This window comes from Canis lupus, chromosome 5, assembly GCF_011100685.1.
Source record: "Canis lupus familiaris isolate Mischka breed German Shepherd chromosome 5, alternate assembly UU_Cfam_GSD_1.0, whole genome shotgun sequence".
NCBI classification, from domain to species: Eukaryota; Metazoa; Chordata; class Mammalia; order Carnivora; family Canidae; genus Canis; species Canis lupus.
This window is the reverse complement of record NC_049226.1, coordinates 32,919,278-32,935,850: the sequence shown is the minus strand read 5'-3', so window position 1 is coordinate 32,935,850 and position 16,573 is coordinate 32,919,278. Positions and strand designations below refer to the sequence as shown.

General features: G+C 51.7%; 2 protein-coding genes, 1 long non-coding RNA gene and 1 other non-coding gene across 10 annotated transcripts in view; 2 read left to right on the top strand and 2 right to left on the bottom strand.

Moving 5' to 3' along the window:
* Nucleotides 1-8,053, top strand: part of LOC111095880 — a 21,590-nt gene extending 13,537 nt beyond the window's left edge. The window contains exon 3 of one of the 2 annotated variants that reach the window (XR_005359469.1): nt 7,824-8,053. This is a non-coding gene — a long non-coding RNA (uncharacterized LOC111095880). Of the gene's footprint in view, nt 1-1,781; nt 1,872-7,823 lie in introns of those variants that run through there. The other variant, XR_005359470.1, reaches the window with a different exon arrangement.
* On the bottom strand, nt 4,221-16,422 carry CYB5D1 (cytochrome b5 domain containing 1). 5 transcript variants are annotated; one of them, XR_005359468.1, is made up of 6 exons: nt 15,026-16,422; nt 14,856-14,932; nt 14,520-14,738; nt 4,703-8,073; nt 4,541-4,604; nt 4,223-4,358 (listed from the first exon to the last, which is right to left on the bottom strand). XR_005359468.1 is itself a non-coding variant. In XM_038536765.1 (4 exons), exons 1-4 carry the CDS (start codon nt 15,204-15,206, stop codon nt 7,897-7,899), a joined length of 654 nt encoding a protein of 217 aa, XP_038392693.1. In that variant the 5' UTR covers nt 15,207-16,422; the 3' UTR covers nt 4,221-7,896. The 5 variants fall into 5 exon arrangements, 3 of the variants coding, with proteins under 3 accessions (XP_038392693.1, XP_038392694.1, XP_038392692.1); XR_005359467.1 differs by having other exon boundaries at nt 4,808-8,073; XM_038536765.1 differs by having other exon boundaries at nt 4,221-8,073.
* MIR8867 (microRNA mir-8867) lies at nt 13,397-13,537 on the bottom strand. Its single transcript, NR_128820.1, has one exon. It is a non-coding gene; the product is annotated as a microRNA mir-8867 (primary transcript).
* NAA38 (N-alpha-acetyltransferase 38, NatC auxiliary subunit) lies at nt 14,847-16,573 on the top strand. Of its 2 annotated transcripts, none has more exons than XM_038536768.1 (3): nt 14,847-15,071; nt 16,124-16,307; nt 16,415-16,573. In XM_038536768.1, exons 1-3 carry the CDS (start codon nt 14,988-14,990, stop codon nt 16,525-16,527), a joined length of 381 nt encoding a protein of 126 aa, XP_038392696.1. In that variant the 5' UTR covers nt 14,847-14,987; the 3' UTR covers nt 16,528-16,573. The 2 variants fall into 2 exon arrangements, with proteins under 2 accessions (XP_038392696.1, XP_038392697.1); XM_038536769.1 differs by lacking the exon at nt 14,847-15,071 and adding an exon at nt 15,106-15,932.

The window sequence follows — 16,573 nt, the reverse complement described above, 5'->3', positions numbered from 1 at the left end:
GGGGCAGAGGGAGAGGGAGAAAGAGAATCTCAAGCAGACTCCCCCCTGTACACAGCCCGAGGCAAGGCTTGATCCCATGACTCTGGGATCATGACCTGAGCCAAAACCAAGAGTCAGACGCTCGACCAACTAAGCCACCTGGGTGCCCTAGATTTTCATTTTTTTTAAAGTAATCTCTACACCCAGCATGGGGCTTGAACCCACCGTTCAAGAGTCCCATTCTCTACTGACCAAGCCAGCCAGCAACCCCAGCAGTTGGTTACCCTTAAAGGTAGTTTTGGTGAGGAAGTCAGCAATGAAAGATTAGGAGAAACCATTAACATGTTATTTATGGAGCTTTTTAATTTAAAATTCTTACCTACTAATGAGAACTATTCCATAGGCTCAAAAGAATCCACATAACATATATAAGCCACAAAGAATATTACAATGAACATGCGAATCCATTACCTGGTTTAATAAATGTAAGACCCTGTCTCATCTTCCCACATTCCACATCCCCCCCCCACCTCCACCCACCCAGTATCCTGAATTTTATGTTATTGTTTCCTTGCTTTTTCTTTGGGATTAGGTCCCTTCCCACCTGTAACTTCTCAATTTTGAGAAATTGCAAACCTACAGAAAAGTGGAAAGAGCACTGTAGTCACTATATACTCGTTTTTTTTAAGTTGTTATTTACATTCTAATATTATGTTTCAAGTGTACAATGTAGTGATTGAACACTTCGTACATCACCCAGTGCTCATCACAAGTGCGCTCCTTACTCCCCATCACATACATCACCCATCCCTCCCCTTTGGTGACTGTCAGCGTGTTCTCTACAGTGAAGAGTCTGTTTCTTGGTTTGCCTCTGTCTCTTTTTCCCCCTTGCTCATTTGTTTCTTTGTTTAACCGTTTTTAAAATTTGAATTCAATTACTTAACATACAGTGTATCATTGGTTCCAGAGGTAGAAGTCAGTGATTATCAGTTGTATAGAACCCCCAGTGGTCGTTACATCACGTGCTCTCCTTCATGCCCCTCACCCAGTGACTTCATCCCCAGGTCCCCCTCCCCTCCAGCGACTCTCAGTTTGTTTCCTATGATTGAGTCTTTTATAGTTTGACTCCCTCTCTGATTTTGTCCTGTTTTATTTTTACCTTCCTTCCCCAATGCTCCTGTGTTCTGTTTCTTTAATTCCACCTACAAGTGAGATCATGAGGTATGTGTCTGTCTCTGGCTGACTTATTTCACTTAGCATTCTAGCTCCATCCATGTCATTGCCAATGGCAAGATTTCATTCTTTGTCATGACTGAGTAATATTCCAAGTACACACACACACACACACACACACACACACACACACACAGACATACACACACACACATACACCGTGTCTTCTTTATCTATTCATCAATGGATGGACACCCCCTCTGCTTCCATGATCTGGCTATTTCCCATAATGCTGCTATAAGCATCAGGCTACATGTATCTCTTTGAATTTGTATTTTTTTATCCTTTAGGTAAATACCCAGTAGTGCAATTGCTGGGTCGTAGGGTAGCTCTACTTTTAACTTCTTGAGAACCCTCCACACTGTTCTCCAAGAGTGGCTGTGCCAGTTTGCATTCCCACCAACAGTCCCCTTTCTCCAGACTCCCACCAACACCTGCTGTTCCCTGACCTGTTGATACCTATACACTGTCCTAAATTCACTGACTGTTCACCTTTTTCCACATTGACAAAATGACTTGAGCAAATGCACATGATCTGATTTCGTTTTGTTTTTTGTTTGCTTGGTCAGGTTTTTTTCAGGTGTACATCTTGAGTTTCTACCAATGTATACTCTTGTGTAAACACCATCCAGGTAAAGACATAAAATATATTTACGGCACCCCAGAAGTTTCCAATGTCTTCCGAGTAGAGGCCTCTTCTAGAAACAAGCACTGTTCTTACTGCCAGCATGGCTCCTTTTTTTTTTTTTTTAACAGCTTATGATCTACTGTGAATTGCATAAGGCAATATAAAGTCATTTATGTAGTATAATCGCAACCATGTAGGAAAATACTAGGGAGGAAGTGGTTAAGATGTTAATACTGGTTTCTGCTGAGTGATAGGAATAAGACTGATTATGCTTGCCTACCTGGAATTTTCTGTATGCTCTACAGTGAAAATTGAAACTAAGCTTTAAAAAAATTAAAAGAAAAAAGGAGGGCACCTGTGTGGCTCAGTGGTTGAACCTCTGCCTTTGGCTCAGGCCGTGATTCTGGGGTCCTGATATCGAGTCCCACATCGGGCTCCCCACAAGGAGCCTGCTTCTCCCTCTGCCTATGTCTCTGCCTCTCTGTGTGTCTCATGAATAAATAAATAAAATCTTTAAAAAAGCAAGTAAATAAAATTTAAAAATTAAAAGACATACAGAAATAGAGAAGAGGAGGTAGTATCGAGCATTTGGTCACCAAGTTGGGTAGTCTCCAAAAACTAGTTTACAGTAAAGTGGCCAGTAAGTCTGGAGACCACACATGTAAAGGAATCTGTTTCTTCATCTCCAGGGTTGATTCCAGGTCTCCCATCCCAGGTGACAAGCCCCACCCGAAGGTCCTGCAGCCTGGCTGGGCACCCCGGCACTCATCTTCCTGGCCGCCCGTGCTCCCCCCTGGTCCTGCTCCTCATTCACTGAAGGGTGGCACCTGGTTTGCCAGGTTTCCGCCCTCGGCTCCCTAACCAGAGACCTTTCTCTCCATTCCATGCTGGTCCCACCTCTACACTTACCTCTTCTGAAATTCTAGATTTCGAGCCCCCTGTTCTGCCTGCAAATTTGTCTCTCCGGCTGTTATTTCTCTGCTGTTCTTGGGTCTGTAAGACAATCAAGTGCCTTAACCGGCCATGATCCCTGTCCAGCTTAGAGCCCGCGGTCATTTCAGCCACTGTCTGGCCGGTGTCCTGTTCCAGTTGTCCCCCACACGTTGCTAACTGTGGCCACTTCTGCTGCCTCTTACCACCCAGCTGCCCAAGGAACCCCCGAGGCCCTGCCCAGAAATCCTTTCCCCTAGCCCACCTCCTTTCAGTTCTCTAAGGTTACTTTTCCAAACTGTCCTTGCCTTCCTCAGGCCGCCTCCACCCTATTACCCCAGTAGGAAGCCTTCTCCCCTTCCAGGGGCCGGATCACCAGGTGAAGGCTCCCTGGCACTGAGGCACAAAAGCCTGCATATTTTGTCCTCCCTCCTTAAAAATTTTTTTTAATTTTTTTATTTATTTATGATAGTCACAGAGAGAGAGAGAGAGAGGCAGAGACACAAGCAGAGGGAGAAGCAGGCTCCATGCACCGGGAGCCTGACGTGGGATTCGATCCTGGGTCTCCAGGATCGCGCCCTGGGCCAAAGGCAGGCACCAAACCGCTGCGCCACCCAGGGATCCCTGTCCTCCCTCCTGATGGTCCTGTCGGAAGCTGGTCTAGCGGCCCCGGCCCTGGTCCCCAGCCCGGCCGCCTTCTTGGGATCCAGCAGTGCTCCCTCACCTCCCATTTCATCTGCTCCTTCTCAGCCACATCCCCCTATCTTTAAAAGAAGTCCTCTGGACCCCCACCTCCCTCCAGCTGCCGCCCTACCTCCCTGTGCCCATTCACAGCCTCGCTGCCTGCACTCACCATCTACCTGCCTACACATGCCAGCTCCTCCGAAGCTGCTGCCATCAGACTACCAACAGCTACCCGGTTGCCAGTACAGAGGCTATTTCTGAGTCCTTAACTTGCCACCCCATCCTTGAAATAGTCTTTGCTTGGCTTCTGTGATCTCACATCTGCTTACGCTTCTATTGCTGGCTTCTAACTAAATTCATTCCCTGGCTCTTTGTTGAGGAGGAAGCTCTAAGCCACCCCCATCCCCGCCCAGTCCTTGGTCTTTCTCCTAGGCCTGCACCAATGGACCACTGTCATGGAAATCAAATGGCTGAAGCCAACCCTTTCTTCCATTCTGCCTTTTAACGGTGTCTTAATACCATTGGCAGGCCAGCTAGAAATGCCATCTAATGTCAAGCCCACCATTTGAGTAGAATTGCCCTGACACCTTTCCTGGCTGATTAACTGTCTTTCAGATTATAGATTTGTCTTCCAGATGATAGATTTGTCATACTAAATGCCAACCCCAAGCTTGTTGCATCTTGTGTCTTGGCCTGCCTTGGGCCTTTTCACCATTTAGCTCTCTGGACAAAAGTCATTTTGTTTTTATTTTTTTTTAAGATGCATTTATTTATTTGAGAGAGAGAGAGAGAGAGCATACAGGGGGAGGGGCAGAGGGGGAGAGAGGATCCTTAAGCTGACTCCTGCTGAGCGTGGATCCTGATGCAGAACTCGATCCCACAACCCCTGAGATCATGACCTGAGCTGAAATCAAGAGTTGGACACTTAACCCACTGAGCTACCTGGGCACACCAGAAGTCATTTTAATTTTAGACTAAATTAGATATAATCAGTAAATTAAAATCAACTTTTTTTTAAAAAAGATCCCATCTTCCAAAACCGTGTAACTCCTAGCATGTAGTCCAGAGCCAAGTAATGAAGTTTACCCAGTCCTTGCGTTGGAGTTTGAGCTTCGGGGTCAGGGAGCACCTGCAATCCAAGCTCTTCCACCTACAAAGTGACATTGGATGAGCGGCTTCTCCCTCTGGTCTCAGCCTTCCCACCCGTGAAACAGGCCTATGTCTCAGGGAGAGGATTAGGGAGCTAACCTCCATGCTGGCCACTCCGACCGTAACCAATCACATTCACCATTGGCCATTTCTCACTGCAGAGAGATTCACTTAAGGGGATTGAAGGTGAGAGGATTCAGCGACCTGAGGTTCGGACAGCATGTAACTCTGAAGGAGGTGGGGACTGCTTGCAGCTTCTCTTGCTCCCAATAGTTGGCCCTGTTTCCAGACTCTCGCCAGCTTCCTCTCTATAAGCCCAACCCTGGAAAATAGGAAACAAACCAGGTTTTTGGACCCCATTCTAATGGAGGCACAAACACAATTGTTAGTCACAGGTATGCCCACTGATTGTTTTTGTTTTAAGATTTTATTTATTTGTGGGAGACCCAGAGAGAGGCAGAGACACAGAGGGAGAAGCAGGCTCCCCGCGGGGAGCCTGATGCGAGACTCGATCCAGGACCCTGGGATCAGGACCTGAGCTGAAGGCAGACCCTCAACCACTGAGCCCCCCCTAGGCGCCCCGATCTACTGGTTTTCTAATCATGACAAGTGTTACCTGGATGTTGAATAACACTGAATCTCAGGCAATCCCACAAGAAGCATGAATTACTAAATTGTGGCTGGCCCGAGGAAGGGAAAAGAAAACTGAAATTTTAGGGTGCCCGTTCAAAGCGCCCTTCGTACTGCTGGCGGTTCTTCCATACTCCATCTCATTTAATTTCTCAACAACACCGTAGGGAGCTTCTACGTAGAGAGATCGTGTCCTGCTTGATGCCTTTTGCGGAAACTACCTCCTATTGTTCATAGGTGTTCATAGGTCTGTAGATGTTTACATCTATAGAAAGGGAATCTGAGGAAAGCGAAGTATTCTGTGAGTGGTTCCAAAGCCTCCTGCAGGTGTGGTTTCCTCGTCTGGGTCTTGATGGAACTCTGCACACCTGCTGCACACCGTGTAGCACCCCCTCCTCTCAGACTCTCTCTTTGGCGTCCATGGCGCACCATGGTCTCACCACCCTGGCTTCTCTCCCTCCTCCAGGGGCTCTTCCCCAAGCCTAGCACCTGGCGACAGCTGCTCAGCTGTGCTCTCACACCCCTACCTCCAGCCCTGAGCCCTCTTCTCTCTTCAGGATCCTGTCCCATGGAGCCATAAGAGCGGGACATTGGTGTTCAGTGTTAGTGTGGCCCAGGTCACTTCCCAGCCAATTCACAGCACATCACCTGCTTCCCAGATCAGGTCCCCTGCTCTGCCAGTGAACTCTTCACCCTCTTGCCCTGTGGGGTGTCCCTTTGTCTCCTCCTGCTGCCCCAGCTCCTGCTCCCAGGAATCATGTAGCTGTGCGATTCTGTCCTTACGTCTGCCCTCCTCTGCCCTCCACTGCCCCTGACTTAGTCCCAGCCTGGCCACTCCAGTCCTCTCCAGGATGGCTCCACTTCCTCCCTCCCTCTCTCATCTCTGAGGCAAGTCACCTTCTTAAAATGCAAATCCGATTGCACCATCGCACCCTTCTCCCTATAAAACCATTAACCCTGAATTGTATGCTTTGAAAGGGTGAATGTTACAGTGTATGAATTATATCTCAACAGACAAAAGCCAGGTTGAGAAAGTCTCACTCCACCTGGTCTGACCTCCACACCCCTCCTCACCTCCCCTCCCCAGCCCCTAGCCTCTGTTTCTTAGCTTTGCCTTCTCTCCAAGCTCTGAGCTCTCTGCTCTTACCCCTAAACTCTGCACTGTTTGTGCTGTTTATTCTTTGCAGGAGGCCATTGGCCCACCAGGCTCCGGTTACCCTCCCCCGGCCCCACCTCTGATCCCTGTCCTGGCCCTCTGGGTCTCAGCTGAAGGTGATGCTTCTCCCTGAGGCCTTCCCTGATCACCCAGCTGGGAGTCACGTGTTCCTCAGGCACCTTGTACTTAGTCTTGGGTATTTGTGACTGATCAGAGACACAGAGACATGCTGTCTGCCCTCCTAGAGCTTCGAATCTAAGAAGCAAGGAAGGCAGACATTAAACTGTGAATTATAGTCAATAAATTCATTGCAGGGGAGCCTGAGAGGGGGTGAAGGAATATTTGACCTCAGCAAAGGGATCCGGGAAGGCTTCCCTGAGGAGGTGACACTGGAGCACAGCTTTCAAGGGGAAGAGCTGGCCAAGCAATGAGTGGGGGGTGGAATGTTCCATGCAGAGGAAGCCATGAGACAGAAGGGATCCTGGGGGTTGAGGGTGTCTCAGGAATCACATCTCACAGCAGCATGTGTTTGCTACAACGTAACTTTGACCCTTTTCCCTCTGAGCAGCCCAACATGGTTCCCTCCCTTTGGGTAGGAAGCTCCCTGGTAATTACAGAGGACTCCAGCCACCAGGCTGGGAGGGATCCCACACTGCCCTGCAGAGGGGTGCAGGTCAAGGGGTCCCCACCGTCCCCAGCACCTCGCTGCTGTGCAGGTGAGCCGCCTTGCAAGCAGATCCTGCGGCTCTGGGGGTGGAAACACACAGTGCCCCCTGCGCCCTGCCCGCATCACATCCACCCGCAGAATGAAGGGTAGTGGTTGTTTGAAGTCTCCTCCGGAGTCCTGGGCTGGCTGAGATAAATAAGCAGGCCACTGGGGCGGCACCCGTGTGTGGCACGCAGGGAGGTGGCGCCACTCCGTGGTTAAGTGGGTGGCCCGCAACCGGCTTGGTTCGAAGCCCATCTTGGCTACTAACTAGGTAGTCCTGTGACCTTTGGCGAGTTACTTCATCTCTCTCTGCTTCCACGTCCTTGCTTTGCAGTGTCAATAAAAACAGCTCTTAAGCCTGTTGTGATGGCAGGTGAATGATTGATTGGGGCCGGTGAATGCAGCTCTCCAGGTCACAGGGGCCTGGCCTGTGTCATTGGCCCAGGCAGGCCTCGGATCATTTGACCATCACTCTTTCAGGCGGCTCTGCTGCTTTGTTTTTATAGTACTTGTAGCAGATGTGAGCATGTGGTGTATGTGTGAGCACATGCATATACAGTGTATCGCTCTTAGTACTATGTGCAGTAACCCTGCCTGTGCATTTACTGTTTATCCCACCAGAATGCTATGTCCCTGGGAGTCGGGAACCCACACATGACCCTCACTTACGCATCCCCAGTATCTGCAACAGGACACAGCACCTAGTAACTTTTTGTGGCTCACAGGTGGACAAACAGCATTGCTCATGATTCACGGAAGACATCGCTGGTCCCCACCAGTATCCATCCTGACCCTGCTTTAGTTGTGGGCGTCAGTAGAAAATACACCGTCGGGGATCCCTGGGTGCCTCAGCGGTTTAGCACCTGCCTTTGGCCTAGGGCGCGATCCTGGAGTTCCGGGATCGAGTCCCATGTCGGGCTCCTGGCATGGAGCCTGCTTCTCCCTCCTCCTGTGTCTCTGCTTCTCTCTCTCTGTCTAAAATAAATAAATAAATAAATAAATAAATAAATAAATAAATAAATAAATAAATAAATCTAGAAAGAAGGAAGGAAGGAAGGAAGGAAGGAAGGAAGGAAGGAAGGAAGGAAGGAAGAAAGAAAGAAAGAAAGAAAGAAAGAAAGAAAGAAAGAAAGAAAGAAAGAAAGAAAGAAAGAAGAAAGAAAAGAAAGAAAGAAAGAAAGAAAGAAAGAAAGAAAGAAAGAAAGAAAGAAAGAAAGAGAAAACCATCCCAGATCCCTCGCAGCCAAGGGTCCTGGTGTCACGTGCGTTGCACCAGTGAGACACGCTCCAAGGTCTGCCAAGGACAGGTGCTTCCATTGAGGCCCTAGCCTCCCTGTCTCCCCTTTGCCTCCTTCCTGCCCACCCCACAGGCTAGCAGCAGAGCAGCCAGAAAGGTAACAAACAGGAGGACAGAAGTGAGAGCAGCCAGATACCGTGACCTACCCAGTGGAATGACTGCACCACAAATTCTCTTATTATTTGGGATAATTCAGTCTTTATTAGAAGAGTCAGGCCCCAGCACTCAGCCTTCCAATCTTTGCAGCCAGGGTCATTCTCAACGACCAGCTGGGGTGGAGTAAGGTCCACACAGCAGGGCCTTCTGATGAGGGTGGGGGAACATTTCACCTCCTTTCCTGCTCTGGAGGACAGCTGGCAGTGTTCCCCAGCACGGATGTGATCAAGGGTATCTCTTTGGCTCTCTTCTCATAGTGCGATTGGGCAAGCAGCTAGGGGCTTCACATCATCCACATCCACTTGGTTCCCGAGTGCAGACATTTCAAACAGTAGGGATTATGTGTCCCGTTATTTCCTGCGTAATAAATACAAGTATGTAGTTTTTGCCACACTTTGTCAGGCGTCCTATGGCCATTGTGGATACAGAGATGAGCGAGTGGAATGCTGGAAGCCGAAAGCCCAAGTTCCCGCTAAACTTAGGCTCCCAAGAGGCAGGGAAGAGAGAGACCCAATTCTGGTGGTCTCTCCACTGTCTGGTTCTTCATCCCACTCTTCTTTACCCCAACCCCATTTCAGTGACCTCACTTGACATACTCATTCACCAGCTTTTTGGTTGTTTTTTGTTTTGTTTTGTTTTTTTATTTTAAGTGTTTGCCACATGCCTGGACTATCCAGGACTCAGGTGGCCTACCTGTTTGTATTTTAAACACCTCATCTTTGGTTTTCAAGATCATTCGGGTTTCAAACTTTGCTTTCTTTACAAGTAAACCTCCGTGTGCTCTTGCTGATCCCTCACAAAGTGGCTGTTGTCCCAATATCGTAAAGTCCCAAAGATCAACAATATCTGTGCGGTTTACCTGAACTCAGCTGCATGGGCTGGGCGCATTACCCTGCCATCAGTGGCTGGGTGTTAGAGTCAAGCCTAAATGAGAGATCCCCTCATTCGGCTCCAGGGTACATCCAGATTGGAATTTGGGACAGTAGTAAAATGCTTCAGACAAGACATAAACTTAGCCCCAAGGGTCGCAGCTTTAGGAAGTGCTGCTGTGGGAACACAGGTGTAACAGTTGAGATAGAGCATTGAGACAGAACTACATTACATTATCACCTTGGCGATTTTACTTTTGGGGGTCTTTAAATTACCCGTGTGTGTACTATTTCAGGGCAGAGGATTGGGCCATTTTGATACTGATGGGAAATATAGCTCCTTTCTCCAAAATAATACATATCTGAGGGGATCCCTGGGTGGCTCAGTGGTTTAGCGCCTGCCTTTGGCCCAGGGCGTGATCCTGGAGTCCTGGGATCGAGTCCCGCGTCGGGCTACTGGCATGGAGCCTGCTTCTCCCTCCTCCTGTGTCTCTGCCTCTCTCTCTATGTCATAAATAAACAAATCTTAAAAAAAAAATACATATCTGAGCTTGCACACAGGTGCCAACACACACACAGAATATTTAGACACCACCTCTGCAGTTCTGCAGATCCAGCTTAAGAATCCACTTGTGGGGGTCCCTGGGTGGCGCAGCGGTTTGGCGCCTGCCTTTGGCCCAGGGTGCGATCCTGGAGACCCAGGATCGAATCCCACATCGGGCTCCCGGTGCATGGGGCCTGCTTCTCCCTCTGCCTCTCTCTCTCTCTCTCTCTCTGTGGCTATCATAAATTAAAAAAAAAAAAAAAGAAGAAGAAGAATCCACTTGTGATTTGCCATTAAGGTGGAAGAGTCTCTATACCATAATCTGGTCCTTTATCACATACTGTTTTCATTTCCCTGTTCATGTGTGTGTGTTTTAGCCCACTGAGTGGGCGGCTCCCTGCAAAGACGTACATGTCTTTATTATCTTCAGTGATATGTGCTTGTAGGGACCCCGGTCGTGGGAAGTATTTGACAGTTGAGTCCTTTGAAGTCACAATATCCCAGCTATCACCCCACGCCCCTCCAAAACGAAAGAGGTCACCACCAGAGGACTTGGAGCCTACACTCATGTGTTATTTACTCTCTAGATTTTTGGCCCAGGCATTTTCTACTTACTCATGCAAGTACCCAGCCTTGGATTGGGAGAGAACGACGGAGTGCCTCGTGAAAAGCCTTACACTGCACACACGAGCCCCTAACTATTCCTAAAGGAATGTAGTCTATTATCTTTGAAGCACGTGGTCTGTAGGCCTCCCACAGCCCCCACGCTTGCCTGTAATCAGAGCTCCTACTTGTGCTACCCCATGGATTTTCTCTCAAACTGCACTCCTTTCCTGGCACGAGCTTGTGGACAAAATGTAGAACAGAATTTAACCCAATACTGATAAAATAGCAGCCATGTGGTTTTTCCTTTTTAAAAAGATTGTACTTATTCATGAGAGACACACAGAGAGAGGCAGAGACACAGGCAGAGTGAGAAGCAGGCTCCCTGCCAGGAGCCCGATACAGGACTCAGTCCCAGGACCCGAGGTCACGCTCTCAGCTGAAGGCAGACGCTCAACCACGGAGCCTGCCAGGCATTCCTTCCTTATATTTTCTGATCCTTCCCTCCACCTGTACCTCTGGAGGAACCACCTTTGATTGTAACCTCTTTAGAATTTGGGCAGGTTCTCCCTCCTCCCCCGCCATGCCAACTCTGTAGGCGATTACAGCCACCTGGTGGCAGTATGGGGGAATGGCAGATGGATGCCCCCCTCCAAATTTGGGGAGAGGAAGCCTCTAGTGTTAGGTCTTGGTTCTGAGGGGAGCCAGCCGAGAGCCAGACCTCCTACTGCTTGGCCTCACCTTGCCTCCAGGACACAAGGCCCCATCCACTCATTATTAGGGACACATGGATTCACTCAACATTTGAGGTCATTCTATCAAAGTTTATTGAGCAGCTACCATGCACCCAACACTGGGAAGATGACCATGAACAAGGTGGACCCGGCCTTTGCCCTCATGAGCTTCCAGCCTAGCAGCTGAGCAGCCAACCACATCTAGGATCTTAAAATTTTCATTGTAAGAAGTGCTCTGAAATAAGGGCGATGCTAAGAGACCATCTCATGGAAAGTCTTGCTTTCTACACCAAGATAGCAGAAAAGCTTGCCAGAGGAAGAAACCTGCAGGGTCAGCTAGGGGGTCGATGGGAGGAAGAGTGTGGGGGCAGAGGGAACAGTGTGTGGGGGTCCTGAGGCAGGAGGACATTCCATGGGCGGCAGGGACATGGAACAGAATAGAGTAATGCGAGGCGGGCCCAGGCTGGTTCATGCAGCGTCTTCGGACTGACAGGGCTTTATTGCCAAAGCACCTGGAAGCCACTGAGGAATCTGAAGGAGCAGAGGCAGATGCCCGGGTTTGGTTCTCAGAGCTCACCTGTCCTGCTGCATGTGGGGGCAGGAGTTGGGGGCTGGTTAGGACATCAGTACAGCAGTCTGGACAAGAGGGGACAGTGGCTGGGAGGAAGAGGGAGCAATGCCCCTGGGGCATTTAGGGGCTAGGATCTACTTGGAGGGTGACCAGGGTGCAAGGAGCAGGAGGCACTGAAGCGGAAGACTCTGGGGGAGGGGGGAGGGGAGCAGGTTTGGGCTGACCCTGGAGGCTGGCGCCAGAGCAGCAGCATTGCTTGGGTTCTAGAGTCGGGTCAGTGCAACTGAGCCAACAAGAGGCACATGAATCCACCGCAGGGTTGACTACACATCAGAAAGCTTCATCACTCACGGCCTCTTGGAGGACGGGACAAGGGGCAGCCCTGGGTCTCAGTGTGTTTGGAAAGTGCTGAGGCAGGTACCTGCCTCCACCTCCGGGCAGCCCCTCAGCCAGCCCCTCTGAAAATGCCCAGGCCTATGAGCCTGGTCCTGAGCCTCTGTGGCCCCTGTCGGGACATTCACCTGTCATTCTCATCCCCCTTCCCAAGGTTCAAGGGGACAAATCTGGCCACTGCCTCCCACGCGGTTGTCTTTTGATCACCAGTGTTCTGACCCAGTGAGCTTCTCTCTTTACATCACCCCTGTCGAGCTCCCTGTGGAGTTGCTGTCTTGCAAGTGGACCCTGTTTTCCTCACCTTCCCTAAGGGGCACAGGCCCATCATGAATATGTGCTACCATCTGCCTCCATTTTGATCCCCTATCCAAAGGCCCTTTCCCTATTCTCGTCTTCCATGGAGTCCGTATCCATCCACCTCTTTGCCTCAGAAAAGCCAGAAGATTTAGCTGTGGGCTACTGGGGGGCAGCCTGGCTAGCCATTGCTTAGCTGGTGGCCCTCCCAGCCTCCTCCCTGCCCCTTCCCTGCCATCACAGAGCTCTGCTAACTCCCTTCCCGAGACACTAAGGGCCGAAGAAACTGCGAACACAACAGGCTGGCAGGGTCTTGTTGTGCAATGAGATGAGGACAGCGAGGTCCTCTCTGCACTGAAAGAACGTGAACTTTGGATTTGGATTCGAGTTTGCATCCTGGCCGCTAACTTGTGTGCTTCTGTGCTACTAAATATTGTTGAGTTTAGGTAGCTCCCCTCTTACTTGCTAGAGGCAAAGCTGCCAGGGTCACCCATTGCTTACTAACCCCCAATAGGGGAAAAAAAAAAATCTAAGCTTCAAAAGACTCATGTATAAAATCGTGGGGATGGTGCCCATCTTAGAGTAGTCGTATTAAAAAGGGTGTATGAGGCACGTGGCCTTAATTACCTACTAACCGTTCACTTTCTTTCTTCCCTTTGGGGTTTCAACTATCAAGCACTCTTCAGGAGGCGAGTCAGCCAGTTTTGTAAGGCTAGCAATAGACATTTCCTGTTCCTGTCTGTGTAAATCCCATCTTCCTGCCGCACTGCCACAAAACTCCTTCCATCCCTCATCCCTGGGTAGGACTTCTTCTCTGACTGTCTAAAAGTTCTTCTTAAGCTCTGGCTGGCTGTCTCCCTCCTCCAAGATACTTCTCGTTTCACTCCTGAGAATTAAGTAACGTGCTTCCAACATTCTCCCTAACTCTCTCTGAGCAAATCACAGTGGGCCTAGGAAACAAGATGTGCACGCTTCAGAAGGACGCAAGAGCCACTGGCCAGTTCCCAGCATGGAATGGAGGTCTCAGCCAGCACTGCCCGCCACCCCCCACTCCCGGCTCTCTTCCTGCAGGGGCACAGAAATAGCAAACTCAAAACATGTTTTGAGTCTACATAAGCAGTCATCTCGTCCCCTATAGCTCCGTGAGGTCATCATTGAAGTAGAGCAGTATGGCAGGTATGTAGAGTGTTCCGTCCATATTGAGGTAATCAAATTCTTCATCCTCATCCCGGATCCCATTCTCTTCCAGGGTATAATCCATGTTCAGTTTCTTCCCTTCGTATTTCCATGTATAGCTGGCAGCATGTGCGTTATAAGGGAGATACCGGTGGAGGATTTCCCACATTGATTCCAGGGCCCCCACCTGCAGAACATGAAAGCACCCCATCCCCCAGGATTTCGGATGGGACACGTGCATGCATCATGTGCATGTCCCACGCTGAAGCCAGGAGCCCAAAAGATGACAGTGCTGAGAACAGAGAGCCTCTCTTTGGTGGATAGCATTTCTAGGCACTTCTCTGGTCCCCAAATGAAGCTGGGGCTCCAGCACGCAGTGAATGACCCCGAAGTGTCACCTGTCTCTAGGGCAGCCACTTTTAACAAACAGATGGCCCTAAAGGGTCAGAGTCAGTGCCCCCTCCCCTCATCCCTTTAACAGAGTTTATTAATAAGAGAGTCCGGCTGCAACTGCTCTCCAAAAGACAGCCTGGAAGTGCTTCCAAGCCACCACCGTGGCTAAGGTGTATGAAGGAGTCTCGGTACCCTGTGATCCGGCCACTACTAGGGTCCCAACCCTGGAGACCGCTCTCCAGGTGGTCCGCCCTCCCCGGTCGCCTCTAAAGATGGGAGGGAAGGGATCCTGCTCCCATTTTCTACGGAGACCCAACGGCCCGAAGATCTCCTGGCAGACTTGCTGGGATCCCCAGTTCCCTCCAACCTGCCCGCAGGCGCCCGTTCTCACCTCCAGCGTGTGCTCCTGCGACGTGAGCGTGTTAATGATGCGGATGCTCCGGGTCTTGGCCGACAGCCGCCCCACCTCGTAGCGCGTCCCCTGCCACCAGGGCTTCCCGAAATCGTTGGCCCAGTCGGAACGGGGCAGCTGAGGCGGGACGTGCAGAAAGCGGCCCCGGGGGGTGCGGTATCTCAGCGTTCCGGTCAGCGGATCTACGTGCTTGCGGATCTTTAAAGAGGGTTGGGGAGGGGGTTGCAAGGGGGAGGGGCAGTCAGCACCTCCGACTCCCGCCACCCCCGCTTCTCCCCCCACCCCACCCTCAACCCGCGGTCCGGCAGGGCTCACGTCTCTGGTCTTCGGGTCAAACCAGTGACTGATGTCCTGGCCCGCAACTTCTATGATGGGTTTTAGCAGCAGGTCCCCTGGGGAAGGAGCAGCCGCCGTCAGGGCTGGCTGCCCAAGCCCGCCCCCGCTCCCATGCACGCCCTGCCCCTGGTCCAGGGAGCGGCCCTCACCCTTGTGCTCCTGAGCCAACGGCGTCAGGTCGTACACGGATCCCAGGTAAGACACCCACAGGTCTTCCGGCAGGTTGTGTTCGGCCACCTCGGCCGGCGTAAAATAGCGACGCTGGAAAAACTCAAAGTCCGGCCCGTCCACGAGGCCCCGGCGCTGCATGGCTCCTGCACTGTCGGCCATCAGCTTCTCTGGTTGCTTCGTCGCCCCTCAGCACGCCCTCACTCACTCACTCATTCACTCCCTGCGCGGCATCTTTCCTCCTAGCGAGCGCGTTGCTCCGCTGACATGGAAACCATTGTCCCTTCCCGGCCACCGTCCACGGAGATCAAACACTCGGGACGAGGGGCCGTCCGTGCTCACGGGAAACGTAGTCTGAATCTAGCTTTCAAGAAACTGAGTTGCGTCCTGCAGAGGTTTGGGGGCGGGGGGAAGCGAAAGCTCCGTGTTCAGAGTGGTCTGGGCTGGAGGGGATATTTAGGACAGACTGTGTCGCGAGGCAGAAAAGCAAGGGACGATGGGGTGCAAAGCGATGACGAGAAAAGATCGTCTCGCTACATGCCAGGATTTCTGAAGGATTTGTATGAACCTAAAGAGGGAAAACTTCTCGCGATATCTTAAGGCATCCGGCGCCGTAGGCCGCAGTGAGCCACAGTGCCGGAACAGTGGGAGAAACTCGCGAGATCTCTGCAGTTGCCCAGGAGACAGGAGGAGGAGGGGAGGTGATCTCGCGAAAGAAAAGAGGTCGGGAGCACTCGCGAGATCTCGGACCACCGGACCCAAAAGGTTCTTAGGAAGTTGAAGGGCCCGGAGCCGGCCCCGGGGCAAATGGCCGGAGCTGGACCAGCCATGCTGCTACGAGAAGAGAATGGCTGTTGCAGCCGGCGTCAAAGCAGCTCCAGCGCCGGGGTTAGCGCGGGCTCGGGTTCTGGGATCGAGGGCCAGCCGGGGAGCAAGATGGGGGGGACGGAGGGGGAACTGCAGCTCCCGGCAGCCCCCGGGCTCCGTGTGAGCGCCCCGCGGGCTGTCGGGAGCTGTGGTTCCGCGGGAGGGCGGCCGCCGGGGCTGCGCCGTCTCAGCGCGTGTCCCGCCCCGCGCAGGACTCAGACGGGGAGCGCGAGGACTCGCCGGCCGCGCGGGCCCGGCAGCAGCTAGAGGCGCTGCTCAACAAGACTATGCGCATTCGCATGACAGACGGTCGGACCCTGGTCGGCTGCTTCCTCTGCACCGACCGCGACTGCAATGTCATCCTGGGCTCGGCGCAGGAGTTCCTCAAGCCGTCGGGTCAGTGCCCGAGGACATCCTCCCGGGACTGCGGCGGAGTCCCCCGGTGTTCTGGGGCGGGACCGGCTCTGGCCTACCTCCCTGATGCTCTGACCTCTTCTTTGCAGATTCCTTCTCCGCGGGGGAGCCCCGCGTCCTGGGCCTGGCCATGGTACCCGGCCACCACATCGTCTCTATTGAAGTGCAGAGGGAGAGCCTGGCGGGGCCTCCCTATCTCTGAACACGATCGCGCGTGCTTTGCACACCATTAAACCTGTAACGAAGTG

What these genes read in the sequence shown, in the direction of transcription:
- NAA38 (XM_038536768.1), top strand. Translation starts at nt 14,988, where the DNA reads ATGCACGCCCTGCCCCTGGTCCAGGGAGCGGCCCTCACCCTTGTGCTC. An exon ending in AGGTCGTACACGGATCCCAG is followed by an intron (nt 15,072 to 16,123) that starts GTAAGACACCCA and finishes CGCCCCGCGCAG; the next exon opens with GACTCAGACGGGGAGCGCGA. An exon ending in GGAGTTCCTCAAGCCGTCGG is followed by an intron (nt 16,308 to 16,414) that starts GTCAGTGCCCGA and finishes TCTTCTTTGCAG; the next exon opens with ATTCCTTCTCCGCGGGGGAG.
- CYB5D1 (XM_038536764.1), bottom strand. Translation starts at nt 15,206, where the DNA reads ATGGCCGACAGTGCAGGAGCCATGCAGCGCCGGGGCCTCGTGGACGGG. An exon ending in GTTGGCTCAGGAGCACAAGG is followed by an intron (nt 14,933 to 15,025) that starts GTGAGGGCCGCT and finishes CTCCTTCCCCAG; the next exon opens with GGGACCTGCTGCTAAAACCC. An exon ending in TTGACCCGAAGACCAGAGAC is followed by an intron (nt 14,739 to 14,855) that starts GTGAGCCCTGCC and finishes CCCTCTTTAAAG; the next exon opens with ATCCGCAAGCACGTAGATCC.